General features: G+C 44.5%; 4 protein-coding genes and 1 long non-coding RNA gene across 7 annotated transcripts in view; 2 read left to right on the top strand and 3 right to left on the bottom strand.

The window, feature by feature from the left end:
* Positions 1-1,687, top strand: part of LOC135089769 (uncharacterized) — a 16,247-nt gene extending 14,560 nt beyond the window's left edge. Inside the window, exon 3 of the long non-coding RNA XR_010261640.1 lies at positions 1,551-1,687. This is a non-coding gene — a long non-coding RNA (uncharacterized LOC135089769). The remainder of the gene's footprint in view (positions 1-1,550) is intronic.
* On the bottom strand, positions 135-7,207 carry LOC135089763 (phenoloxidase-activating factor 1-like). Of its 2 annotated transcripts, none has more exons than XM_063985769.1 (9): positions 6,149-7,207; positions 4,476-4,574; positions 3,451-4,007; positions 3,124-3,328; positions 2,530-2,644; positions 2,156-2,352; positions 1,573-1,769; positions 1,193-1,288; positions 135-625 (listed from the first exon to the last, which is right to left on the bottom strand). In XM_063985769.1, the coding sequence occupies exons 2-9, from the start codon at positions 4,555-4,557 to the stop codon at positions 515-517; spliced, it is 1,560 nt and encodes a 519-aa protein (XP_063841839.1). In that variant the 5' UTR covers positions 4,558-4,574; positions 6,149-7,207; the 3' UTR covers positions 135-514. The 2 variants fall into 2 exon arrangements, with proteins under 2 accessions (XP_063841839.1, XP_063841840.1); XM_063985770.1 differs by having other exon boundaries at positions 3,124-3,304; positions 6,149-7,205.
* Positions 7,208-8,895: 1,688 nt separating this feature from the next.
* On the bottom strand, positions 8,896-13,228 carry LOC135089466 (phenoloxidase-activating factor 1-like). The gene is made up of 7 exons (XM_063985046.1): positions 13,129-13,228; positions 12,023-12,676; positions 11,786-11,900; positions 11,280-11,539; positions 10,346-10,545; positions 9,580-9,665; positions 8,896-9,109 (listed from the first exon to the last, which is right to left on the bottom strand). The coding sequence occupies exons 1-7, from the start codon at positions 13,226-13,228 to the stop codon at positions 8,935-8,937; spliced, it is 1,590 nt and encodes a 529-aa protein (XP_063841116.1). The 3' UTR covers positions 8,896-8,934.
* A 2,519-nt stretch (positions 13,229-15,747) lies between these two features.
* Positions 15,748-20,544, top strand: LOC135089762 (techylectin-5A-like). The gene is made up of 6 exons (XM_063985768.1): positions 15,748-15,768; positions 16,443-16,957; positions 17,322-17,486; positions 17,935-18,101; positions 18,397-18,579; positions 18,954-20,544. Exons 2-6 carry the CDS (start codon positions 16,559-16,561, stop codon positions 19,102-19,104), a joined length of 1,065 nt encoding a protein of 354 aa, XP_063841838.1. The 5' UTR covers positions 15,748-15,768; positions 16,443-16,558; the 3' UTR covers positions 19,105-20,544.
* A 1,648-nt stretch (positions 20,545-22,192) lies between these two features.
* LOC135089759 (mucin-2-like) overlaps positions 22,193-27,500 on the bottom strand; it is a 49,250-nt gene continuing 43,942 nt past the window's right edge. For both annotated transcript variants that reach the window (XM_063985761.1, XM_063985762.1), the window contains 2 exons: positions 26,510-26,773; positions 22,193-26,297 (listed from right to left, as the gene is read on the bottom strand). In XM_063985761.1, coding sequence (XP_063841831.1) covers positions 23,596-26,297; positions 26,510-26,773 — 2,966 coding nt within the window. In that variant the 3' untranslated portion in view covers positions 22,193-23,595. The remainder of the gene's footprint in view (positions 26,298-26,509; positions 26,774-27,500) is intronic.

Below are 27,500 nucleotides of genomic sequence, written 5' to 3'. Positions count from 1 at the left end.
ATTAACAACAACAACAACAACAACAACAACAACAACAACAACAATCAACAAACAACAAACAACAACAGGATCTGACGCCACATTCCTTCTCCTGGGAACTACGCCAGTGTGAGGACAAAACATAAACCCAAGACTATCCATTTATCTATTTTTATTTATTTATTTATTTATTCATTTGTACCTGGCAATCTTGGATCATCGCGGGGCGGCACGTGTTCAGCAAGACGAGGAGGAATAACAGAAACACCGCCGTATCTCATCCGTGCATAGTTTATAGCCACTACTACAGTAATACTCGTTGATGCAGTAATTTTAAGGGAGAGGAGGTGAAATTTTGGATCACTCTAGGACTTCTGATAACGTTACTTTGATAAAAACTTGCACACGAGGATCTCAATAGGAGGAAGAATTGCAAAGCGACGTGGGAGAAATAGACCCAATGAGGCGAATTTAAGCGACCACAGGGAATGGAAAAAACGTTCTTATGGAGACTCAGTAGAGGGAGGAAGTTTCTTTAAGGCTTAAGGTGTCCCACGATCCATTCCCTGTAGAAGGCGACATTCGTGTAGACAGCGGGAGTCCCAGGAATGCCGCAGATTTGCTTGCCGAAGGACACGACGCCGAGCTGTGGGGCACCAAGAGATTAAAGGATGTGTGAGGGCAGCTGACAAAACAAGAGACTGTCGTTCCATAAACAAGAGACCACCTGACAAAACAAGAGACTATCGTAGCATAAAACAGGAAAAGAGACTATCGCAATATAAAACAAGAGAAGAGACTGTCGCAGTATAAAACAGAAGGACAGCATAAAACAAGGACAAATCAAGAACAGCAGTCATTTTCATCAGGACATACGCACACTAATACACACACACACACACACACACACACACACACACACGCTTGGGTCACAACCAAGAAGGCCCGGGTTGAGTCCCAGGCGCGGCGAGGCAAATGGGGGAGCCTCTTAATGTGTAGCCCTTGTTCACCTAGCATCAAGTAGGTATGGGATGAACCCGAGGGGTTGTGACCTCGCTGTCCCGGTGTGTGGTGCGTGAGTGGTCTCAGTCCTACCCATCGCTCAGTACGAGCTCTGAGCTCTTTCCGTAGGGGAACGGCTGGCTGAGTGACCAGCAGACGACCGTAGGTGAATGACACACACACACACACACACACACACACACACACTCACCAGGGTATATTGACCGGTGCCAGCCTTTGCCTGCATGATGGGACCTCCTGAATCTCCGTAGCATGAGTCCTGTTTGCCCCGCCCTCCGAAGCACAGCTGAAGGGGAATCACTATAAGAAAGAGGTACTAACCCTAAAATTGACTGACACTTCCATTCACATCTTACTGAAGGACTGAGAAGGGATAATATTGAACTCTTAAGATATTACGCCTTTCATTATGTTGTGAAGATTCTTTAACTTATTTACCGTCAAATGATAACGTAACCTTAAGACTCATCGGAATGTTCACATCAACTACATAATTAAGCCCCAAGAGCTCCTAACCTTCAAATGAGTGTAGTTTTGTCTCCCACCAGGATCCTCACGCCCTCCACTCACCTGACTCTCGGCGAGGGACATGAAGTACACCTTTTCACACTTCTTGTTGCTGTTGTAAGGAATGGGCGCCCTCTGCAGGATCTTAGATTGCGTGACGTTCTCCGTTGCGCCCCAGCCTGCCACCACAGCGTCCCGCGACCCTAGGAACTTCCCCACGTCCAAGCCCGTCTGAGGGAGGCACACCGGGCGAATGGAGTCTGACGAAGGTGGTGAAGGAGAGGTGGCGCGTTAGATGATAGAGAGAGAGAGAGAGAGATGTGGTAAATACAGTCAGTGAGTAACATGTTGCGTTCACTTTCTCTGTTTCTCAGTGTTTAGCGTTTTTTCATCAGTGTTAAGTCATTTGATATGTTGAAAAATGAATAAGTTGTCAAATTTTATAAGAAAACGTTAGTAGAAATTAGAGTTTCAAGTGTGCTTTCATCATTCCAGAGATATTAACGAGAAAAAAGCATCTATGAGAACTCGATTAAGCATGCCTGTGACGTGAAAACGGTCCTTGAGAAACCACAAAATCATTTAAGGACACAGATCCAAAAATAGCAGCAGCAGCAGCAGCAGCAGCAGCAGCAGCATCACTCACGGCTCACGGTGACGGCCCTGTCTAGGCGAATGAGAGAGATGTCGTTGCGCATGTTGGTCAGGTTGTATCCCTCGTGCACTATCACGTCCTCCGGGTTGTAGTCCTCGGGGGACGCCGCGCACTCCTTGGCGTCGATGAAATCCGTGGGGCAGTCTGGGTCCGTCGCGAGGTTGTGTTCCCCGAGTCTGATCTTGACCCTGAGGAAGAGCGCGGGTGTTAAGAGAACATACGAACTTAAAAAAATAACGGAAGTTCCAAGAAGCCATCAGGCCTACACGCGGCAGTCCCTGTATGAAATTTTGAGAGTTTCAGGTCACATTTCATGACATCTCACAGTAAAGATACATCCTAAAGAACATCAAGGCAACACTCACAGCTGGCCGGCGTTGGACCTCTGCGTGGACACTGGGTGGACGCAGTGACCGGCGCTGAGCACGTAGCGGTCATTGATGAGGGTGCCCCCACACAACCAGTCCGGTTGGGCGGGGTCTGAGGCACGTAGGGAAGACGGAACGTTCATATAGGCTAAGTTAGCTTTGTTTTCTAATCATTGTTTACTCGTCTGTTGTCTCAGAATATATGTTTGTTTCCTCTGCTATCATACGCTGCTTCTTTTACTTCTCATCCTCTTTTCGTAACTGAGTCTTCATTTTCCTACTCCTTTTTTTATTTTCTTTACTTATTATTCTCGCTCGCTTCTTTTCCTTCCTTCATCTTCTTACTTTTCGCAAACTAACTAATTTTTCACTCATTCCTCTTATTCGTCCTCCTTCAGCCTTTCACTCTTGACAAACCAACTATACTTTTTAAATTAATTTCTTTCAATTATCCTCCTTCGTCTCAAACAAACCAAGTAATTCTTAAACTTATTCCTCTTAATTATCCTTTTTCTTCCTCCTCTTACATTTTACTAACCACACTAATTCAAACTAATTCCTCCTCCTCCTCCTCCTTCTTCTCCTCCTTACCTTTATACCCCAGCAGCGCTATCCACGGGTAAGCGTTGAGGGGGGCGTCCTCTCCAAACATCACCCTGTAGGACTTTCGTGACCTTTTGCCGCATTCGTGAGTGTCTGGCAGCAGGTCCTCGTCTCTCATGAAAGCGTGACGGTCGTGTTCCTGACCGTGTTTGTCTCCCTTGCCCACGTCCTGAGATACCCAAAGAAAGTGACGCTGTAGATAGACAGAAGAGAAATGTTTTGTCATTGGTGTTGTTTTGTGTGTGTGTGTGTGTGTGTGTGTGTGTGTGTGTGTGTCTGTGGAAGTGTTTAAATGTTTGTTTTTTAAGTGCTTACCTTTTGTTTTTCCTCCTCTGTTAGTGATGTGTTTACCGTTCGTCCTTCTTGTCCTTCTTCCTTCCGTGTGATTTCTTTTTCCTTTTCCTCCTTCAGTGTGTTTTCCTTTTCCTTCTCCTCCTTCAGTGTGGCTTTTCCTGTTTCTCCTTCTTCTGCAAGTTTGGTGTTTTCTTTTTCCTCTTCCTTCTGTGTAGTTTTTCCTTCTTCCCTCTCCTTTGTCGGTGTTGTGTCTTCTTTTTCCTCCTCCTTCAGTTTATTTTTTCCTTCTTCTTTCTCCTCCTTCAGTGTTGTGTCTCCTTTTTCCTCCTCTTTTTTTTCCCTCTCCTCGTCCGTCAGCGTAACATTTCCTCTTTCTTCCTCCTCTTTCTTAGTGATGTCACTTCTTTCCTCCTCCTCCTTCTCCTTCAGCGTGTCTTCTCCGTTTTCTTCGTTCAAAGTGCTGTCTCCATTTTCCTTCCCGTTGACTTCCACCTCCTCCGTCGGACTTGCCGCGGCGCGTACTACTCTCGCCCTCAGGTAGTGGGAGGGTGCCGAGAAGCGGTAAGGGTGCCGGTCACCTGAATATAGATAAATTTACTTTAGTCACCCCTTTTATTACATCGTTTTCTTTGAAGGCGTCTCAGTTTTCTTTCTTTCTACTCCAGCTGATGATTCAAATGTCGATGAAAAGATAGATAAAGATTGAATGACAGATCTTTGGCATTAAACGGTCCATTTTCTGATGAACTTTGAGTAGAGAATTGTAGTATTTATTCAGAATCTCACAAGTGTGGTAATTCCTTGCAGGATGTGAGCTGAAGGAAAAAGTTTACCCGATAATCTGATACAAAATTAAAGATAGAAAGATGTGTTTGAAAGTAAATGGGTGGACTGTAGACAGAAAGTGGACAGAGAGGCAAATAGATAGACAGACAAATATAAGCTGTAGACGAATAGAAAGATGGTGCGAAAGTAGATGAATAATCTGTAAAATATGCCAAAAAGAAAAAAAAGGCACGAAAGTAGATAGACAGGTAAACTCTCACCTCCCGAGGCTCCTGCACCTGCCGTCATCACCGCCACCATCACCGTCACCAGCACCACACCACACCAGAATGGCCACCTCATCTTGGCTGGCGTCACACCTCAGTGGGAGACAACAAATCATACTAACTACTTAACACTGATGTTCACTTAAATCCTGGAGCCACTTGTACTGACAACCTTTAACTTAACACTTAAGAATGGTATATTTAAACGTTCTTGTGCCTCATCTCTACAATTTGAACAGGCTCTGGAGGAAATTACTCATATTCTTAAAGGTATTCTCATTTATGGGAATCGGATTAGACTAGCTACCTATGTGGTCTTTTGAAAATAATCCTAATGCGTCTAAGATTAAGGGTTAAAATCATCTCCCTACTGTTGTTTCAAAATGCACGCTTATGTTTACCTATCTTGGCCTTGAACACCTGAGAGCAGCTGGCCAAGTGAAGCGGTGACGTGATACCGTAACCTTTACCTCCTACGGCTACTTTCAATGTGGCGACACTCGATTCAAGTTAAAAGTTTCTAGGAGCATTCTGGGAAGGGAATCTTTAGTTGAGGCTCCAGTGTTTGTCTGAGGTGTGTGTGTGTGTGTGTGTGTGTGTGTGTGTGTGTGTGTGTGTGTGTGTGTGTGTGTTGTTGTCACCACCGCCAGGATGCGTCACTGGAATCTTGGGTTTATCAACAAACGCGGGAAAAAAAAAAAAAAAAAAAAATGTTCTGTCTTGTCAGTCACGCGTTGTGTCGTTTCTCATGAATCGCGGGGCACTGGCATGTTGGATGTTCCCACGCGTGTAACAGACAAATCTTCCTTTAATTATGAGGGAAACTGGTAATACTTATGATTTTTGTTCATTTTGACGCTTTAACTGCTTGTCAATCTTTCCAATTACGACTTTTGATGTTAGTCCTTCACACGCGTAAAATACTAGACAAATCTTCCATTAATCATTACGGAAACTGCTGCTACTTATGATTTTTGTTCATTTTAAGACTTTCACTGCCAGTCAATCCTTCCATTTACGAGTACGTCTTTTTAACCTTCGCACACGTAAAATAGAAAAATTTCTCTTACTCTTTACGGAAACTGGTGATAATTTATGACTTGTTCATTTTAACCCTTTCACTGCTGATTAGTCTTTCCAATCATTGTGTACAGCTTTTAGAGGACCTGTTTGTTGTACTACAGTCTCTTTAAAAACGTGCTTCTGCAGCTTAGCAAAGGTGAAATTAACCTCATATTCTTTTTTTTTCTTCTTCTTTTTCTGCACGTCCATCGAAACAGTTTGTTACAACGATCAGTGTTGGCAGAAGACTATGATAGCAGTAAGAGGGCTAAACATCACTGAACCTATCTTTATTTTCCATATCTATTCTTAAGGCACCACTCTAGTTTGCTTTCAGTGCAATACAGATACATTTCTTCCACGCTTTCAAGTCCTCTGTCAGATCTCGCCCAGAGACTCTCTTGCACAACACCAGAAGCCTACTACAAATATTTCCTGACCTAACATAACCTAACCACACAAACACTTTTTTTTTTTTTTTTTTTTTTCATGCGTTCGTTCAAGTCCTCCGTTTGATCTTTCACAGAAACTGACTTGCACAACACAACAGACCCAACAAGAATAAAATTTCCCAATCTACACTAACCACTCCCTTCACTTATTACCTGACGAAACCCCCAGCTTGAGCCTTCCAGCACTTGTATCACTTGTAGGCTGTCTCACCTTGCCTCCTCGACCGACTACACAGGTGCACACCCTCAGGTAGAGACACACGGCACGTAATGAGGCGGAGGTTGCAACAAGGTGTCACAGGGAAGGAGGAGGGAGAGCGGGGCAGCGTGGAGGAGGACTGGAGGGGCACTGGAAGAGTATGAGCATAGGAGGTGAGGTAATGAATTATGGGGAATGAGGGAATGAGTGGCATGGGATGTTAATGGAAGTAGGACAAGAAAAATGACGTCTGTGTTGTTTAAGGAGGAATGGGAGAAAGAAGAGGAAGAAGAGGAAAGATTGAAGGAAAAATATAGTTTGGCACAATTGTCACGAGCGTCTGTCTGTGTTTTGTCAATACCACGAGCAACACAAAGGAATGCAAAGGAAGGACAAATACCAGCTGATCTCGTGGCCCCGTGCAAGGGTGTTTAGTGTTTAGCCGCCCCGTGCATCCCGACATGAGAGATGCAGGATAGTAAACACGAGGGATCCTGGAGAGAATATGATGTGTAGTGAACCAGAGTGACCAATACAATAACTGCACTCTACTTTCCAGGGTGATTATTACGAAACTGCTGAAATTAACAAACCGGAATCACAAGAACAGTCTGCCACATTACAGGTGTTCTAAAGTGGCCTCATTAAGGGTCACCTGCAGCCACCAATACAACCTCACGTTCGTCACGTTCGAGTGATGTGAAATACTTTTTACTGCCTTCATTAGAGAGCGAAATATTTCATGTTAGAGGCCTTTGTTTTTATACACATATTTTTAATTCCTTACCAGCAGTGGTCCCGTTGCGTAGCAGACCGATAAGACCACAGGAACAGTCCCATGCAGGGGCTAATGAGTCAGATCATGAAGTGTGTACATGCCTCCATACTGAAGGAGTTGCCTGAAGTTGCTACAATAGAAGAAAATGTATCTGTAGCGATTGAAGGAGGAACAAATTTCAACATCCTGTATTTTTCATAATTGCACGTATTGTTTCTAAAATATAAAATGTTGTTGTTGTTGTTGTTGTTCCATAAGACTTTCCTGAGCTGTGTTTCTAGACAAGATACCGCGAAAGCATTTTCGGTTGATGTTATATAATTTTTTGTAGCTTTTTATAGGATATTTCAGTCAAACTTTCCTGCTGTTCGCTCCAGACACTGCAGTAACACTTGTGTGGGTATCGAGACCAAGGAGAGCCTGCTTGACACGCCACTTCATTTTCTACGTTAAAGTATTTAGGTGCGCAGCGTTTAAGAAAGCTTACAAAATGAAACCTTTTTATCTAATTTATCTATTTTATTTATTTGTTAATTTATTTGTTTGCTTCTTTATTTATTTATTTATTTATTTGCCTATTTACCGTATATATATATATATATATATATATATATATATATATATATATATATATATATATATATATATATATATATATATATATATATATATATATATATATATATATATATATATATATATATATATATATATATATATATATATATATATATATATATATATATATATATATATATATATATATATATATATATATATATATATATATATATATATATATATATATATATATATATATATATATATATTTTTTTTTTTTTTTTTTTTTTTTCTATCTCTATATTATTTATCTGTTTTAGTCTACGCTGAAGATTGTACGTGTAATCTTCAACGTCGTTTTCTTTGGTGAATTCATGACAGAAGCAGAGTTGGTTCATTATCCATTTATTCATCTATTTATCTATTTATTCATTTTTCTTTTCTTTTCTTTCCCTTTGTTTATGCACAAGGGAGGAAGAACAAAACTTAAATAGCTAAAAACAGATTCAGAAAAAAAAAATGCCCGTTGCTTAATTGTCTCTCACCTTTCTCAAATCCTCACATCAGAAATTAATAAATAAATAAATAAATAAATAAATTACTGCCTTAAACAAATCAAACACTATAGACACTTAAAGATATAAACTACTTGATCAACTATCAGCTCTTCAGTCTTTTCTTCCCTCCCTGTCAGTGACGCCATTCGAAATTCAATGCCAAACACATCACATAGTTTTAATAGACTCGAGGTCATTGCATTCAAACAGACGATCAGAACCTAAAGACAAGAGAGTATAAGAGATCTGATCCCTTACTGAGGAATATGAAACGTCTTTGAAGATTTTCGTTTTTTATTTTGATTTATTTTTAATTTTTCATTTGGTCAAAGAGTAAATGTTTAAAAGGAAGAGGATTTAGTGACACAGAGGAATTAGTATTGTGTTAAAGAGAAAATTATATAGAGAGATGCCTAGAGAGAGAGAGAGAGAGAGAGAGAGAGAGAGAGAGGAAGAAAGGAAAAAAAGAAAAGATGGATGGAAGAACAGTTAAGACTCAGAAAGGAAGGAGAAAAGAAAAAAAAAAGACAAAGAAGCAAAGGAAGAAAGGAAAGAAAGGAAAAGTAAGAAAAAGAAAAAGAAAGAAAAGAAAAAAAAACAAAGAAAGCGAAATAGAAAGAAAAAAAAGATAAAATAATAAAAAAGAAAGAAACAAAGAAACAAAGAAAAAGGAAGGATATAAGAAAGAATATTAAACAAACAAAAATAACATTACACACGGAAGGAACTCAACAATGCATTAGACAAAAAAAAAAAAATCTTTAGAGAGAGGAAAAAAAAGAAAAGAACCAAGAAGAAAGGAACATTACAAAAAAAAAAAAAAAAACACTAGGAAAGAAGATCATTAAGGCTTCATGTGCAACAGAATCCAATCTCTGTAGGGCGCGACGCTGGTGTACACTGCCGGGACGCCATCCAGACCACATTGAGGCAGACCGAAGGATACTAAGCCGATCTGTGGGAGAGAGGAAGGGTGAAGGATGCCGCGAAGGATGCTGGAAAGGATGCTGCGAAGGATACTAGTAAAAGTGGAAAGTTAATGGGTGTTTTGTGAGGGTGTCTGCTTGTGTGAAAGGATGGTTCTATGGTTTGATAGGGGTGTGACTGAGAGTGGATGGAGGGAAGGAAGGATGGATGGAAGGGAAGAAGGAAAGAAGAAAGGTAAGAAGGAAGGAAGAAAAAGAAGGGAAACGAACGAAAAAAAAGGAGGAACGAAAGAAGATTGGAAAGAAGAAAAAAAGAAAAAGAGAGAAGGAAGAAACGAAAGAAGGAAGAAGGGAAAGGAAGGAAGAAAGAAGGAAGGAAGAAAAGAAAAAAGAAAGAAAAAACAAAAAAGAGACAAGAAACCAAAGAATACGGGAACGAATAAAGAAATAAATAAAGAAAAAAAAAGAAAAAAGTAAGAGCAAAAAAAGAAAGAAAAACAAACGAACAACAACAACAACACACACACATACACACACACACACACACACACACCATAACAAACTGGAAAGTCTTCAAGTCAGACTGGAAGAGAGGTCCTCCGGAGTCTCCGTAGCAGGAGTCCCTTTTGTTCTGGCCGCCGAAGCACACCTGTGGGAAAAGTCAGGTGAGGAGGAGGAGGCAAAACTCACCGGGAAGAAGAAGAAGAAGAAGAAGAAGAAGGAAACAAGAAAAGGAAAAGAATAAGAACAAGAACAAACACAAGATCAATAAAAAGGAAAAATAAAGAGGAAGAAGAAGAACAAAAAAACAAAAGTAAGGAGGAGAAGAAGAAAAGAAAACAACAAGAATAAGAGCAGGAACAAGAACAAGAAGCTTCAACAAACAACAGCAGTAACAACAACAACAAACTCGTTCACTCGTTACGTACTCATAAAGAAAAATATGAGTTTGGTGAAGATTGGATACCTGGGAAGAATTAGACTCATTCACTTCAACTTGCAGACTCATCACTCACGTCAGACCTTTCGACTTTTTAGAATCAATGAAATGTGGTGTAAGTTTAGTTTTATTTTGAAAGGCACCACTAATAGCAAAAGGTTCAAGGAGTTCAGAGCTTTTTAACGATTTTTTATTGTACCCTTTGACCTGTAAAGTTGTCTGGGAGAACTTAGATATTGTTATTAGCATCCAAAACTAAAAGTCATATCAAAATATACCTAATGATTTAATGATGTCCGAGCACACACACACACACACACACACACACACACACACACACACACACACACACACACACACACACACACACCTGGACTGACCCATCTCACCTGCTCTTCCAGTAATGGGAGGAAGGGGTAGAGAATTTTGCATTTACTCTTGCTGGCGAAGGGAATGTTGGTGACCTGAAGAGTTCTGGAGTAAGACCTTTCCTCGGTGGCGCCCCAGCCTGCCACGATGGCATCACGTGATCTCAGGAACTCCTCAATGTTCAGATCCGCCGGGGGAAGGCACACGGGCTGCACTGTGGCTGTAGTACATGACGAAGGGAAGATGTTTTAGATAGATAGATAGATAGAAAAATAGATTGATATTTTACTGACCACACCAAAATTAACATATTATGCTGTAGGTATACATTATAAATTATTGTCCATCAAAAAAGGCACATAAGACAATGACATTCCCACGAACATTAGTGTGAGGAGAAGTGTGATTGACAGCGGTACTTTCGTGCATCTCATTACTGCCCTCTCTTATCAAAAAATACTCTTTTTGTAACCTTTCTTTTTATCGATCTGTGAAGTGAGGGTGCAGCAGGCGAAAACTTGAAGGGGATGCATTAAATTCACAAACACTGATAAGGGAAACATGACAGACAACATTACTTCTATGTATCTAATAACTTCCGTGCCTCATCTTGACTTTAGCAGGCTCTGTTAAGTTACTGAGTTTTCAAGTGTATTTCCAAGGTTCTGGCAATAGTTTAAAAAGAATTCTGTTTCATTAATGAGAAAAACAACCGTGAGAACCTGACCATTCATCTGTGACCTCTGAAAACAGTAAAAACACCTCTCATTAGACACGAAGCCTCTCAAAACAAATGCACAAGGAATGAATAGCGAGAATTCCTCCGGTTAATGGAAAAGCAGGTGAGATGGGTCGGTCCAGGTGTGTGTGCATGTATCCCAAAAGGTGCGTTCATTAACTACCTGGACGTCATTAAATTATTAGGTATACCATTACTTAACCTTTAACACTTACGTCCCAACTGAGCCTTCCTGTCGAGGCGCACCAAGGCGATGTCGTCACTAACCAAACTCCGCACGTGGAAGTCCTCATGGGTAAAACTTTCCTCCGGCGTGAAGTCCTGCGGCGGGGAGCACATACCGGTGTCATCAATGCAGTCGATTTTGGTGGCAACGTTATGTTCCCCAAGCCTCACCACCACCCTAGGAGGACACGGAGAGGGTGTTAGGGGACTTGTTGGAGTAGAATTAGAGTGTAGTGAGTGTGAGATGAATTAGACATCCTTGCTGTTTTCCCCGAGCCTCGCCACTACTCTGATGAGGCACGTGGGTGGTTGTGTATGGGAGGGTAAGGAGCAGTGACGAGTGACGGGAGGGAAACACCAAGGCGAAACCGACTTATCATCTTTGGTCTTTGGAAATGGGAGTAGTTGTTGTGTGTTGCTGTGTTGGAGGGTACACCTACAGTTATTTCTACAGTTACTCCTACAGCTACTCCTACAGCCACTCCTACAGGCTTACAGTTTCCCAAGACCGTTGGATTTTCTGCTGCTCTCTGCGATACAGTGCCCGGCGGTGACCACGTAGCGTTCGTTGATCAGCGCACCGCCACACGCCCACAGTGGCTTGGAGGGAGCTGTGTCGAGTGGGAAGAAAGCAGTATTAGGGTTAGGTTAGGTTAGGTTACGTTTGGTTAGATAATTTACATCTTCACTCATCTATTTCTCTTTACCCATAAACTCTGCTATGATTAAAAACATCCTCCTCTTCCTCCTCCTCCTTCTCTTCTTCTTCCCTCTGTCTCACCTCCATATCCGAGCAGCGCTATCCACGGGTAGGCGTACAAGGGAGCTTCCTCTCCGTGCATAATCCTGTAGACTGTTTCAGGACGCAGCCCGCACTCGTCACTCTTCGGCAGCAGGTCCTCCCCGCTCAGCTCCACCTCAGGAAGGATCGCGGCGGGTTGTGTTGCAGGGGCGCTTGTATCAGTAGCATTCACGCTGATCTCAGTTTCAGTGCCGCTACCCTCAGGAGTTTCAGCCGGTTCCGCTTGAATAACATTAGAATCAGTAGAATTTTCGCTTGTATCAATATCATTCACGCTTATCTCAGCCTCAGTGCCGTTACCCTCAGGAGTTTCAGCCGGTTCCGCTTGAATGACATTAGAATCAGTAGAATTTTCGCTTGTTTCAGTTTCAGTGCTGTTATATTGAGGCACTTCAGTTGGTTCAGTAGAGTTCACGCTTGCTTCAGTTGCAGGTTCGGGAGATTCGGTTGGTTCCTCTATTTGTTCCTCTTCAATGGCGATAGAATCAGTAGGTGCCACGGCAGGTTCCGTGTCAGAGGCGTTAGAGGTGGTGACGCTTGGCTCTGGACAGCAAACCTCAGGATAGAATGTGGGAGGAAAGTGGTCTTAAATTCAGTGTGCCCTGGAGTGTGTTTTCTTTGGTGCAGTTTCAAGCAGCCATCAAGTATAGTAATGATCAATAGTTGAATAACCTGGTGTGCTCATTATTTTTCTTCCTCGTGTTTTCCCTGAATCTGAAGTCCTCTGATCCGCTGACACTCTTACCATATCCGGCAAGACCCGACAGCTAGCTTCGTCGGTCAGAGGACTTATTAGAGTGAAGAGAAAGCACAAAACACAATAGGAATGAGAGTATCACATTACTTGACTTTTGGCCACCACCGCACATGTCCCTTCTTTCCCTCACCTTGCCAGAGTCGCCCTCACAACTCTTCTCGAGGTCGGCGCCACTCAGGTCCCTGCCGTGCTTGTCACTACACTCGCTGATGGAGATGCAAGTCTCGCCATCCGGACACGTGACTTCATCTGCTGGAAATGTTTGTTGCATTACACCAACCTGACTCTCTGTCGCGGTGACCCTTCCCACTCACGTCAAGCTTTGACTTGAACATGTGTCCCGGCGGCTCACCATGAACTTGGTGGTCCGGGACGTCCATCTCTAAATAATACATTGTTACAAATCTGCGGTCTCCTTTCTCACTTGCAGGCTGTTCCTTCACCGCTGCGCCGCCGCTCGCCGCCACTACCGCCGCCGCCACCACCACACGGCACCACGATTGCCAATTCATCCTGACAGGCGACCACAACACCACCTGCAATAGAACAGTGCTAATGCTGACGAGTACTGAGGTAACACCGTCACTCACCAAGCTGACATAACTTAACCTTAGAAAGAGACAAGACGGAATTATTTCTCGTATAGAGGGGAAAAATTAATATTGATCTCTATAACTGAATTAGATGCACTAAAACACATTACAGTAATCTTAACCTACCATCAAGGAGCAATAACCTGTCATTTTCACTTACTTTATATATAATTTTAATCAATTTACCTTAATCTGATGCACTAAAACACGCTTACAATGTTAACCTGCCTAATCACCAAGCAGTAACAACCTTCCTTTAATGTCTCACCAAAACCAATCACCACAATGCTACATACAGTTAATCCAATGCCCATTTTCTATTACCTGTCCGCCTCACCTGGCCACACCGCGTCCCCGTGAGCAGCACACCTGTGGAACTCCCGCCAGGTAAGGAGTCACGTTTTATAATAGAAAGTGGTTGCTAGATGGCGCCACATAAGACTTGTATTCAGAAACGCTGTGCTTTCTCACCACGACTGTTTTCAAAGGCCACAGAGATGATAAGCCGAGTTCTCAAGACTGATTTTCCTATTAACATTGTAGAAATCTTGTTAATCTGTCCTTAAAACCATAAAAAACACTCTTAAAGGCCGTGTAACTCATTAAAAGACCGTATTTTAAAAGGCTCTGCTCTCTCACCGCGACTATTTTCAAAGGCCATAGAGATGATAAGCCGAATCATCAAGAGTGTTTCTCCTGTTAGTAATGTACAAATCTTGTTAATCTGTCACCACGACCGTAAAACCATCATTAGAAACCTGTACCACTTCAACTAGAACCTTTTGAAAGTAGCGGAGAAGTGCGGCGCATAAATGTTTCAGAATATGGCCCTAAGGGAGGAGACTAGAGGAATAGTAATAAAAAGTAAGGGATAGAGGGATATGAAGTTAGTACCGAGTCATTACAGCTTGAAAATAATAGACAAATTTATAGGAATGGTTAGGTTAAGTTAAATCAGCATTGCAAGTTTCCCATTCCTATCCTCTTACACACTTAAAAAAAAAAAGAATAGAGAAAATAAACAAACACAACAGATAACCAAACTAAATTAACGAGATAGATGACACAATAAACACACTGCAAATCTTTCGAGGCTCAATTGACTGGACTGGCCGCCGAAATAAACAAAATTAAAGCAACTTATATGTGAGGCAATTCCCCCCCCCCCCCACACTCTGTCTGTCTCTTGTACAACATCATTAAGTGCGCAGAGGAGGGCTGGCCATTCACCCTCACGTTCGACACGCTCCCTATGCGAAAAGTTAATTATTTTCAGATGTAACAAGCCAAATCATTAATATAATTCATGTGTTTTTATGTGAACTGCTGAGAACGGGTAAATTATTCGTGCGAGGGAGGAGAAAATTAAAGGTTCTTGTGTCCTGAGAGAGAGAGAGAGAGAGAGAGAGAGAGAGAGAGAGAGAGAGAGAGAGAGAGAGAGAGAGAGAGAGAGAGAGTAGTTTCTGCCACACGTCCTCCAAGTAACTGTGTTTTCTCATAATAAATCTGGCACTTATCATTAATCTCGTTTTCTTTACCACTTATCTCAGCCATTATCTTTTAGTTCCTCGTGGTCTGAAATGGATGTAATCTTATTTATTTATTTATTTATTTATTTACTTATTTGCGTACCAATTGAACTTCCCAAAATGTTTAAAATGTTTTTGATGAAGAGCCTCGTTATGCAATCTTTCTGTTTGTTTATCTCTCTCTCTCTCTCTCTCTCTCTCTCTCTCTCTCTCTCTCTCTCTCTCTCTCTCTCTCTCTCTCTCTCCACCTTAACTTCCCCCTTCATATCTCTATTTTCTCATCTCCCATTCTTTTTCCTCTCTACTTCTCCCTTCGCCTCTTCCTCTACCTCCGTCATATCACTTCTCTCACCTCTCCCGTTCTCCCTCACCTTTCTCCACTGCTCTCTTCCACTCCCCTCTCCCTGTCCCCTCACATGCCACTACTTCTCTCTTGTCTTTCCCTGTCTCACCTCACCTCTTTCACCTTTACCTTCATTTATTAACCCCTTCTTAAAATTTATCCCATCATCAGGCTCACAAGACCACCACCATCACCACCTCCACCACCACCACCACCACCACCACCTTCAGACCACACCATCACCGCCACTTGAGGGTACGGCTCAGGACAACCAAGGATGATGCTCCGAGAGTGAGGGAGAAACATGAGCCCCTCGTGATGATCTTGTAAACAAACAGATGACGTCACAAGAGACTGACCAATAGGAGGCTATGTTCTTTCTTCCCCATCTCTCCGTCTCTTTGTCTGTCTCTAGAGGTTTCTGTGGTAGAAGAGGGAAGCGCAGGGGAGGAGAGGTACAGTTCTGTGTCCAGGGAAGAAGATTTGGGTGCTTTTGAGTGTGGGAAGGGTGTTATATTGCGTGTGTATGTGTGTAAAGAAAGAAAACGAGAGTGGTGTTGGTTGGTGGGTCACTCCGCGTGTCTTTGTTTATATTTACATGCGCGTGAGTGTTTCCTTGTTTTGTGTTCGCCAGTGAGGGAAGGCACAGTGCGGCGGTTCAATATTCACCTCCGTAATGCCAAAAGTTAACTGAAAAGCAAAGTTATTCCACTCCAGTTTTCTCCCGTACCACAACACCCAATCAAGAAACTAAAAAAAAAAATTAAGGTAAGCGTAATAATCTGAGCCTGAAAAGCGTGCAAATCTATGGCCTATGTAACTTTAAGAACACATTCCATCAAGATGCTTATTGAATAGAGAATTATACCCCTTACTCAGAAGATCGTAAGGGTGACAGTTCCTTGCAGACAGTGAGTGGAAGAAGGGCATGAGTGGAAGGTGAAGTGAAACATTGACTCGAAAAAAAAATCTGATCCCTTTGTTGAAATTACACCTGTTGGAGCAATTTCCTTGATTAACGAGTGAACATCTGAGAGAGTGAGAAAGAGGTGGGAATTAAAAGAAAATTCGTGTGACGCTCTTGATAGACTTGCGTGACACTCTTGAGATTTATTTGAATTTCTTGTAGGGAGAGGAAGGAGGTGAAGGGTAAAAGGACTTGTGACGCGATTCAAGCCCTTTAGGTCCTATGTAGTTTCACCAGAGTCCCTACGTGGTGCTGGACGACGGAGTGGCGGCAGGGACATGGCGGGCGGGGCGGCGGTGGTGGTGGCGGTGCTGGGGGTGCTGGCGGCCGTGCATAGCCAACAGGAGACGATACCAGAGGACCCGACCACTGAGTTCTACGTCCGGCTGCTTAGGTCACTCTTAGCGAACACGACGCACACCCTGCAGGACGCCCTCACTCGCCTGCAGGACAACACGGCGCAGGAGGCGAGTGTGAGGAGCCTGCAGGAGTCACTGAGGGACGTAAAGGAGTCAGTGGGGAGTCTGGAGAGAAGTATTGACAACATTCGTAATAGTGTTGATAACGGAGTGGACAGGACGCGCGTGGAGATTCGCACCTTCCGTGACCGCGTGTCCGAGGAGCTGGCAGACCTCAGGCACCTGCTGGAGGACAAGACCAAGGGCGTCAACCACCAGGTAATGACTCACTGCTCACCTGGCTCAGAATGTGTGGTAGTTAGTGGTGGTTTAGGTAGTTTTGCTTGGTTTTATGGTTGGTTTTTATTGTTCTGTTTGTCTGTTATCTTTGGCAATGTTTAGGTATAAGGATAGTTTGTTATTGTTGTTGTTGTTGTTGTTGTTGTTATTTTTCTTGTTAAAATTTTGTGTTATTTCTTCTTTGTCTGTCTGTCTATTTGTCTCTGTCTCATTCTTTGTCTCTGCGTCTCTCCCTCTCCCATCCTCCCTCTTTCTCCATCTCTTCCTCTCCCTCTCTCCCCTCATTCCCTCCTCCACATCAACACAACACAACACCCCCACAAGAGCCGCACGTAATCCCCAGGTGGCGGAGATGGTAGCGGGGGACTGCCAGGACCTGTACGATCTGGGACGCAACGCCAGCGGAGTGTACCACCTGGCGAGGCACGGGCGCGATGTCCTGTGCGAGATGGAGAGCGGCGACGGCGGCTGGCTGGTGGTGCAGAGGCGGGCGAGGGTGGCTGTGCAGGTGAGTCACGAGGGGAGGTCAATGGATGGCTGATGAATGCTCCTTTTCTGCCCCTTATTGGTTTCTTTTCTTTTTTTTTTTTCTTTTCTTCCTCCTCTTTTTTTTTTTACCCCTCTATCCCCTGACTCCTCTCTGCTTCTCTCTACATTCTCCCTTTTACCCTTTTCTGTGTCTCATCGGATCTGTTTCTTCCTCTAAATTTATCTTGTCATATCTGTTTTCTATTTTCTCATTCTTTCAACTTTTCGATTTCTTCTCCTTTTTCTTTCTATTCCCTCGTTTCTCGTCACACCTCACACTTCTACTATCACACACTTCACTATCCTTCCCTTTGCATAAAACAGTTCACCATTTCACAAAGAAACACTCGTAGGAACAAACAAATCTACTGCTGGTTTGTATTTCCTTTGTATTCCTTCATGTCACTCACCTGCTTCCACTCCTTCAGGTAAACTTCGACGTGGGCTGGGACGAGTACAAGAAGGGGTTCGGGGACGTGGAGACTGAGTTCTGGATTGGTAATGACTTCCTTCACGTCCTTACTAACCAGAAGGCGTACCAGCTGCGTATTGACTTCCATGACTATGAGAAGGGACCCTACTTTGCCTCCTACAGGTGTGTGTGTGTGTGTGTGTGTGTGTGTGTGTGTAGGCTTCGCTCTCTCACCACGACTATTTTCAGAGGCCCCAGAGATGATTTGCAGGGTTCTCAAGAGCGATTATCCTGTTAATACTGTAGAAATCTTGTTAATCTGTCACTGGAACTGTAATAAAAAAAAAGAAAAAGAAAATCCTTAAGAATCATTATCACTAATACTAGAGCATTTTGAAAGTAGTGGAGGTGCGATGTGGAAGTGGTTCAAAATATGGTTGTTACTCTTCCTCCTCCTCCTCCTCCTCCTCCTCCTCAGCACATTCCGGGTGGGCAACGAGGGAAGTGACTACCCTCTCTACATCGGTGACTTCTCGGGCAACACCACGGACGCTTTCACGTACCACCACGGACGCTCCTTCTCCACCAAGGACCGCGACAACGACCTCTACTCCATCGGAAACTGCGCTGAGGAGTTCACGGGTGGCTGGTGGTACGACAGGTGAGTGGTAGTAGTAGTAGTAGTAGTAGTAGTAGTAGTAGTAGATTTCTTACCATAACTTTAACAATAGTTCGTCTTTATCAAAACCTTCAGCTACCATGTTATTCTTTCACTGCTGCGTTCATAAAGACGAGTATTAGTAGCACTTACCATAGATTGTCACTCTTCCGATACAAGGATTCATTAGTTCACCTGTGACTTTTTACCTGTCCTCCACATCACAGGTGCTTCATTTTTGCTGCCCTATACCAGAACCCCTCATACATAAAATAAATAAATAAATAAATAAATAAATAAATAAATGAAAAATCAACACCTGTGATTCATTAACTTCTTCATCTCACCTGACTCCCCACCTGTCCTCCGCCACACAGGTGCTACGATGCTCACCTCAACGGCTTGTTCCCCGTCGTGCCGGACCGCCAGGATGCCAAATTCCTCACGTGGTGGGCACACGAGGGCGACAAGAGACTGCCCCTCGTGCTTGACAAGGTCACCATGAGGATCAAACCGAGACCAGTGTGACCTCCAGTGTAATCTTGACCTTCAGTGACCTTTTATGACCTTAAATGTGACCTTGACCTTCTTGGGACTTTCAATGTGACCTTCAGTTCTTGACCTACAGTGCGACCTTCATGACTTCAATGAGACCCTCGCCAGGAGATCCCTTCTTCATTCTCTCCTGTCATTAACTTTTTTGGTCGTCCTGTTCTGGTTTACCTGGAATTCCCCGTCCTTGTAACACCCATACCTGCCTGAGTCACCCTGTAAGCTGTGTTATTATTATTATCATTATTATTATTATTATTATTATTATTATTATTATTATTATTATTATTATTATTTTACACTCATGTATAATTGCTCGCTTAAACCGCCTGATTCTTATCCATCCTATCTCTGATCCGGGAAGTCAAAAGTATTGTTTATCTTAGAATTCATATTAGAATAAAAAAGTCTAAACAAATTATCTGTTTTCTTTTTGTAATTATTCTTTTTTCCCCATCAGTAATTGTTGTTTTGGTATCAGCCTCTAAGGAAGATACTTTATACAGCTCACTGGTATTATTTTGTATTTCAATTGTATTTCTTTCGTTATTTTTACCTTTTTTGTATTTTTTTTTTCTCTTCTTCGCCTTCCTATTGTTATTTTCCTGCTGACGAGTGTTTGTTTTGAAAGGGAACTAGTACAGGTCACCTCTGTAATCCTGTGCCTTAACTGTATTTCTCCTTTATCCCTTTGTATCTTTCTATTTTTCCCTTTTTTTCCTACTCGCTATTGCTATTTTTTACTGATTTTCAAAGGATACTCATGCATTTCCCTTGTGTTCCTAAATTCCCTCTTTATTTCCAAGCTACAATTGCTATTTTCTACCAGTTTTCAAAGGAGACTCTTGTATTTCCTTAGTATTCCTTTGTATCTTCCTAATCAACCCTGTTTTTCTCCACGTGCTACAGCCATTTTCTACTGATTTTCAAAGGAGATATATAACAATTCCCTTCTTTAATTCTGTCTCATTTGTTTTGCTCAGTTTCTTTCTTGTACGCATTCCCCACAGATCGCCTTCAGACCACCGGCGCCTCTCACTTGCCAACACCTGAGCGTTTCCAGGAAGGTTCACAACCAGATAGATTCCAGAGTTCAAAGGTCTCTTGATATTTTCAATTCTTTCCTATTTTTTTTTTTTTTTACACACCAGCATTTGTAAGGACGAACACCTAACAGACTCAGACTTACTTGACTTGCTTTAAGATTTGCAATATCTATCTCCCTTTTATTTAATTGTTTGTACTGGTATGTATTATCAACTCATCTTGGTAATAAGTATGATTTTAGTCAGTAATTGCATTTGTTAAGCCTCAGATTCCTTCATAGTTTTTTTTAGTCCTGGTTCTCTCTTCAATGATATGACTGAAAAAGATCGACCCATGTAACCATTTCATTGTATTAAAGATCGACACGGATTGGGATCTTCTTTTGACCTTACTTCGATCTTATTTCGATTTTATTTTCACCTTATTTTTAATGATATTTTAGGTAATGTTCTTCTGCGTAACTGAATGAAAGGATTTATCTAGTGTCGATCTTATTTTGACCTTATTATAATATTGTTTCGACTGTATATAGACCTCTTAGTCATTGTTTCCCCCTCTAACTTTTTGACTACCGCTTTGGACACTTTTCTGAAACTGGCATCTCAGTGGGCTTTTCTTCTTTTTTATTGGATTTTTGTTGTCCTTGGCCAGTGTCCCTCCTACTTAAAAAAAAAAAAAAAACTATATGAATGAAAAGATTTGTTTCATATCGAACTTATTTTGATCTTCCTCCCACTGTGGATGACGACACTCACCTTAGTGGCGGCGTCAGGAACTTAAAAGACCTTGGATGCGTTAGTCATTGAGCCTGGATCAGACGAGGCGCCTCTTTGTGGGAAATATTTGACACTACAACTCAAAACTACTTGAATATACTGCTTAGAAGACAGACAGTGCATTTTACGATTTAATATCCACGTGTGATTTGGTTTGATGTGCAAAAGAAAGTGGTTATAAACTTCTTCTTCTTCTTCTTCTTCTATATCTTCTTCTATATCTTCTTTTCTTCTTCCTGGCTCTTTTCCATCTGATAAACTTATTTCTTGCACTTTACTTCCCTAAGAATCAATAAGTTAATAAAAGCCCAATTAACAACAAGAAAAAAAAAAAAATTAAATATAAACACGTATTCGAAAAACACGTCCAAAAAACACCTCCACTTTACAGACGCTTCATACGTTTCCTCAACATATAATCTTCCCAGAGACACTGAGAGGGAGTAGCTCAAAGGGGCAAACTTCCTTCAATGCTCAACCCGGGAAACAGGAAAACCATCGAGCAGTGGCGCAACACGAGGCAACTATCTCAGCCTCATCTGTTGCTTTTGTTTGTCGTTTCTCAAGGGAGGGATAGTGGAGAGACTAGGTGATTCATGGGGCAGTCTTTGCTATCTTTTGTCAGTGATTAGTGGTGATGGTGGTGGTGGTGGTGGTGGTGGTGTGTTGTTGTTGTTGTTGTTGGCTGGTTTTTACTGTCGCTTTGAATTATTGCATTTTTTAAAATTCGCAAAGAAAGAACACATAAGCCGTATATTATGAAAAATGCTTTCATCACTAATGTGATTTAGTGAAAACTATAAGATTGTCAGGATATTCAGAGAGAGTACAGTGTGTGTGTGTGTGTGTGTGTGTGTAACATCCTCCATCTATTCATCCTTCAACGCACCTTTTCCCTATAACTCATCAAAAGCTTATACGATCATATTAAACCACTGATATGATCACTCAGATTAAAGCAATCACCTATCATGATACGAAGAGAGGCAATTGCAACATGAAAGAGACCATTATAACACTAGCGGCTGGTGGTGAAGTCTCTGAAGACTCAATCGAGTTGGGTGTTCAGAGCTTTACCTGCTTAGAATAAACAGAGTAGGCTTCCGTATACATCTTGTTCTGCCAAACCTCATGTTCAAGTTAGCTGAAAGGAGACGCTCAAAAAACATCTCTAGACACTGATCCACTCACTTGCTTTACTGTAGACTTAATCCTGACATGTAATTGAGACACCCGAGTCACCTTTGTTCAGATTTATTCATAGTACAGTCACGGATTTTATTGATTTGTATACAGTGACTAAGCTACATGATCTGCATTCACATTCACTCCAGGAGAAGGAAACGCTGACATACACGTAACATTCACAGATACTGAGTGTAAAAAATATATTTTAACTGTAAGGAAATAGTGGGAATAATAATGAAAAAGCTGAGACGACACGAAACCAACTCAGAGAGAGAGAGAGAGAGAGGGAGAGAGAGAGAGAGACGTATAATTTCGTCCATCAAAGACAAAGTAATCCTTCTAGCCTTAAGAAAAGCTAAGAATTACGAATGAAGACACTTATCTATTATATAATATTTACAACTATGTACATATATATTTGTTTTCCATTATATTTACACCTTTTAGAATTTCTAGATGGAGGTATCTCATATCTAATATCCTTGCCCGGGTACCACTATAAAGAATTTCTCATATACCTCTTAACATTTGAGCCTGGAAGAAGATAGTTTGATGTTTTGCTAACAATATTAATAAAAAACCAGGAAAGAATCTCACTGTTGCACCAAAATATCAATAATTAATAAAAAAGGAGGAATTATAATCGATTACTTAAACAGGATATAGCAACTCCCGCACACAACATGGCCGTCAGTGTTTTGGTGTGAGGGTGACTTTTCGATGTTACCGCCGGTTTGCTTCTACTTGTGGGCTTCCTTTAACTGTTTACGTATCCCAGGAGCGTGGTGGAGGAGTGGAAGATGAGGTGTGGGCGTGGAGGAGCATCATGAGCCTGCAGGTGGGTGATGAGGCTGTGTAGTTGCTGAGGGGAGAGTATTGGAGTGTCCAGGGCGATCCGCTGCATGGGCTCTGTAAATGGCACGCCCGGTGTTGTGAAGAATCGTATCTTGAAATATCTTTCACTAACTTCTGTTTTCATGAATTTTACGCATTGTATTTATAAGAGATTACCAAGAAAGTTATGTGAAGGCATAATGTGTGGCCAGCCCATTGAGAGAGGGTTGCGGTGAGAAAATATACGTACATTCAATGTTTCAGTTTGTGACCGTGAGCTGAGTCAGATTGTAAACAGTTCATTTAATTTCTGACAACACTGGGCCGCGGCATCCATAGTCCTGGGGTGTAACTTTATTTGTGGTTAGAAATCTTTGTTCTTGAGTTGTTCAATTTTACTTTATCTTTGGGGAGACTTAAGTTCGTTTATTGTATCGAGGGTTTGAGCGAAGACGAGTATGACATGATATGATATTAAGCCGTTGTGTGTGTGTGTGTGTGTGTGTGTGTGTTGATTCAAAATGTAGTGAGTACTGTTAAGTGTGAGAGCAGGATGAGTTAGTGTGAAGGGTGAGCGGCCAGCACTCTGGGGGCGGGGTGGGGTGGGACGGGGCGGGTGGCCTCAGCCAAGCTGGAAGGGCGAGGGGAAGGCGAATGGGAAGGCTGGGAGGTTGGGTGTCACTGTTACGGTGGAGGTGCTGTAGGTGGTGAGGGTGGTGTGCACCACCTCCACGGTGCTGATGGTGGTCATGATGGGACGCGCGTTGAAGATGACGCGGAAAACATGGGTGGAGGTGGTAGTGATGTCGGTGGTGATGGTGACGGGCGTGGAGGTAACGGTGGTGCTGGGCACGGCGCCGTTGACGGGCGGGAATGCACCGAAGCCGTACGGGTTGAGGAGGCGCAGGAATGCTAATTGTTGCACTTGTTCTGGTGTGAGGCCGGGCGTGGCCACTGACGGATCACCGGGCGCCGGCAGCTGACCCGACATCAGCTGGGGCACTCCGCCGGCAGGCTTGGATTGCTGTTGCGGCAGTGTTTGTTGCTGCTGCTGACGCTGCAGAGCCGCCGCCAGCTCGGGGTGCAGCTGCTGCTCCAGGACGTCCGGGTTAAACTCCCCGCCAGCCAGCTCGGCGAGGCTCGGGTCCACCACCTGGCCATTGGGATCGAGCTCCACCTCCCCTGGTAGCAACGCCTCGTCGTTCTCGCTTCCCTCGGCCAGCAACTGGCCGTTGAACTCGTTGAGGGAGTTCTCAGGGATGAAGGAGAAGGCCTGGACAGGCGGCATGGTCTTGAAGGCTGTGACCACGCGGGTGATGTGGTAAGTTTGGGTGAGTGTGTGGAAGGTGGTGCCGCCTGACTGCAGCACGGGCAGCACTGACGTCTTCTCCATCACCTCCGTGGTGCTGAAGGTCTCTGTCACTGTCTCCAACAACGCCGCGATGTCGCTGGCGCCAAGATCAACGGGCGGTAGCGTGGAAACGTCCCTGGAGCCGCTGTCGAGAATGTTTTCAAAGAGAGGCGTCTCATAGAGTTGGTCGTCGACGGGGGCAATGGGCGTGTCCAGCTCTGGGGCGGCAGTCGGCTCGATGTCGAGGGTGAAAGTCTTAGTGAAGGTGACGAAGCGGGTGTTTTTAGTGGTGCCCACGCGGAAGGTGTGAAGGGAGCGCACAGTGGCCAGCTCCACCACCGCGTCGTATTCTTCATTGGCAATGGTGGTAGTCACGATGCCAACGGTCTCCTCGCCAGCAGCTGCTACGGCTGCGGCCTCCTCGGGAGACGGCTGGTACTCAGGGTCGGCAGGTGCACTGGGCTGCTCGTACTCAGCCTCAGGGAACAAAGGTCGCCGTGGTGCTGTGGGCTTGGGGCGTGGCCCAGTGCCTGGGCGAAAGCGTGAAGCTGGACGCGTTGGTCGTTTGGGGCCAGATGCTGAGGGTCGCAGCCTGGTGGGTCTACCGCCTGATAAGCGCCGCGTGGCTGAGGGCTTGTATCTCGGGCGGAACGTACGCACCTGGGGGTCCTGCTGCTGCTGGGCGTAGTGGACGCTCACCTCTTGGGCGCGCCGCACTGACGTCCGAACATCCGGTGTCTTTCTAACCGAAGTTTCCGTAAACAGTTTGAAAGAAGGACGGAGGTTGGTGCCTGATCTCTGCAGGTCGTGATCCTCTTCCTCATCAACAAATGGATCGTGTTGTCGTGGACGAGTCTGGGCTGAGTCGTGAGAGCCGCGCCTCTTGGAGAGTGCTGACCTCAGCCTGGCCTGGATGTGGGACTCGTCATCCTGAGTGGTGCGGCTGTCACGGTTCCCGCTGGACTGATCCGAGAAGAGAGACTCGAGGGGTAGGGAGGCGGAGGCCTGGGGCGTGATGAACTGCGTCGCCGACCCTTGGATGACAGACTTGACGGTCTCGTACTCGGGCGAGACGGTGGGGCTGGGCGGCACAACCAGCGGCGGCGCCGGGGTGTTGTGGAAGATGCGCGAGGTGCTCCTGAGGACCTGCGCGTACTTGCCGTCGATGTAGGTGCCAATGACGCTGGTCTCGTGCACGGTGGTGTGGCCGCCAGCCACGATGGTGCCGCCCATCTTGGTCACCATGCCGGTGGGGAAGCTGCTGGCCGTGTTGGCGTCCAGGTCAACCAGGTCAAAAGTGCGGCGTGCCTGCAGCGGCGCCTCGCTGGACAGGAGGTCATAGTGCTGACTCACTTGGCCCAGCTCGTTGTTGACTGCCGTGCTGAAGGGGCCGATGACACTGAGGGAAGCGAAACCCTGCGTGGCGCTCACCACCACCTCAGATGGCGTAGCCAGCGGCAGGCGAGACGGTGGCGGCGCTGGCGTGACTCGTGTGGCTATCGCCGTCAGGGTCCCGGTGCCCTCCACCGTGATAGGCACCAAGGTGGACCCGCCCGTTCTGCGCCTCCCCGTGTTGGTCTTCTTGCGTGTCAAAAAGTTGAGATCAAGGCGACGTCGTGATCCAGTAGAGGAATCGCTTTCCTTGTTACGATGGCGGAAGGCGAAGGGACGACTCGACGGAGTGGTGGGCTTTGGCTTTGGTGTTGTCGTCTGAGCCCTGGACTGTGGCTGCGGTTCAGGCACGCGGGGCGTCGCGGAGAACAGTTCTTCAAGCGCCAGAGTTGTGGTGGGTTCAAAGAAAGAAGACTCGAGATCGGAGGAGCCATGAGGGCTCAACTTTTCGGGTTCCGCAGGAGGCGCGGTTGTGACGGACAACTTGTCCTGGGTCGGGGTGGGCGCCGGCCTGGCGCGGGGCTCACTGGGTGGACTCTTCCTCGGTGACATAGTTGCCACGGAGGTGGTGGCTTTGGGTTCTGGAAGAGAAGAACAGAATCAGCAAGGCACACACACACACACACACACACACACACACACACACACACACACACACACACACACACACACACACACACACACACACACACACACACACGTACTTAAGTTATCTTCAACACGGAGATGTTCAGTCATTCCGCCCATTCCTGAACCTCTGACAGCCTGTCTTAAGAGAGCCTAGTGCACCCACCCTCATCACTGCTCTGCGGCGTGAACACCATCACTGTGCCCGCCACGGTAGTGGTGAAGTCCAGGAAGCCGTACACTGTCTTGGTGAGCAGCTCGCCATTCGAGGAGGGCTTGATGGCAGCGGCTTCTGTGGTAGGAGCAGAGCTGGCCACTGCTCGGGCCATGAGTACCGGCGTGGCCTCTACCACGTGGGGGGCCACAGGCTCTACCCCTTCAGCATTCCCAGGGATGTACACAGGCGCCTGAGCCCAGCTGGCGCCGACCACTGGAAGTGTTAATGGCAAAGATAAGTTTTAGGGTAGGTGTGGGGGAAGGCGTGGCAAATGAGGACCTCTAGGATCAAGCTTTTAGAGTCTAGTGAGGGTGGGGAGAATAGGGCTTCGAGACACCTGTACAGTGTACAGCGAGATGGTGAGAGTGGATTGGCGACGAAAGGGCAAGGGAAGAAGGTGCCATCCTCCGCAAAGAACAAAATGTCAAATAATCATGAAAAATTATTGCCAATTCAAATATCAGCTATGCATGACAAGTCTGGTCTTAAAGGATACTTATATTCAACACATTAATATTTTTTTTATAAACAACGAAACATTTATGTCGATCCTTCACCGCTTGGCCGGCAGGAGGCAAGAGTCAATCTGGAAGGCAATTACGGGCAGGTTAATGGTCGCCTGGAGGAAGCCTTTGGGGGTCTAGCAAAGCCACTAGTCTAGCACTGCGAGGCACCACGGCGCTGCTCGTGTCCGGCAGCGGTGGGTTCAAGTCAGTGAGGCACAACTAATGAGTGGTGATCAGATGGCAGGAGTTTGCAGGTGTGAGGTGCGGTGAACTAATGAAGGATGATAGACGTGTCAGGTGTAGATGTACATTAATTCATAATGGAATCTTATCACTAAACATATCTGATGGTGATTTGCGAAAGTGAGGAATATTTTGCTGGGAGACTAAACTAATGACTCACTAACCATTCAACCAGCGGGCAAGGCTGTGGC

This window comes from Scylla paramamosain, chromosome 33, assembly GCF_035594125.1.
Source record: "Scylla paramamosain isolate STU-SP2022 chromosome 33, ASM3559412v1, whole genome shotgun sequence".
Lineage (NCBI taxonomy): Eukaryota > Metazoa > Arthropoda > Malacostraca > Decapoda > Portunidae > Scylla > Scylla paramamosain.
The sequence above is the reverse complement of the archived record's forward strand: the minus strand, read 5'-3'. Positions and strand labels throughout refer to the sequence as shown.

Coding starts and splice junctions, on each gene's coding strand:
- LOC135089763 (XM_063985769.1), bottom strand. CDS start 4,557: ATGAGGTGGCCATTCTGGTGTGGTGTGGTGCTGGTGACGGTGATGGTG. Junction 3,329..3,450: donor CAGAGGAGGAAAAACAAAAG/GTAAGCACTTAA, acceptor GTCTATCTACAG/CGTCACTTTCTTTGGGTATC. Junction 1,289..1,572: donor TGTCCCTCGCCGAGAGTCAG/GTGAGTGGAGGG, acceptor ATTCCCCTTCAG/CTGTGCTTCGGAGGGCGGGG.
- LOC135089466 (XM_063985046.1), bottom strand. CDS start 13,228: ATGGACGTCCCGGACCACCAAGTTCATGGTGAGCCGCCGGGACACATG. Junction 12,677..13,128: donor TCACCGCGACAGAGAGTCAG/GTTGGTGTAATG, acceptor ACTGAATTTAAG/ACCACTTTCCTCCCACATTC. Junction 9,666..10,345: donor TCCCATTACTGGAAGAGCAG/GTGAGATGGGTC, acceptor CTTTTCCCACAG/GTGTGCTTCGGCGGCCAGAA.
- LOC135089762 (XM_063985768.1), top strand. CDS start 16,559: ATGGCGGGCGGGGCGGCGGTGGTGGTGGCGGTGCTGGGGGTGCTGGCG. Junction 17,487..17,934: donor GGGCGAGGGTGGCTGTGCAG/GTGAGTCACGAG, acceptor CCACTCCTTCAG/GTAAACTTCGACGTGGGCTG. Junction 18,102..18,396: donor CCCTACTTTGCCTCCTACAG/GTGTGTGTGTGT, acceptor CCTCCTCCTCAG/CACATTCCGGGTGGGCAACG.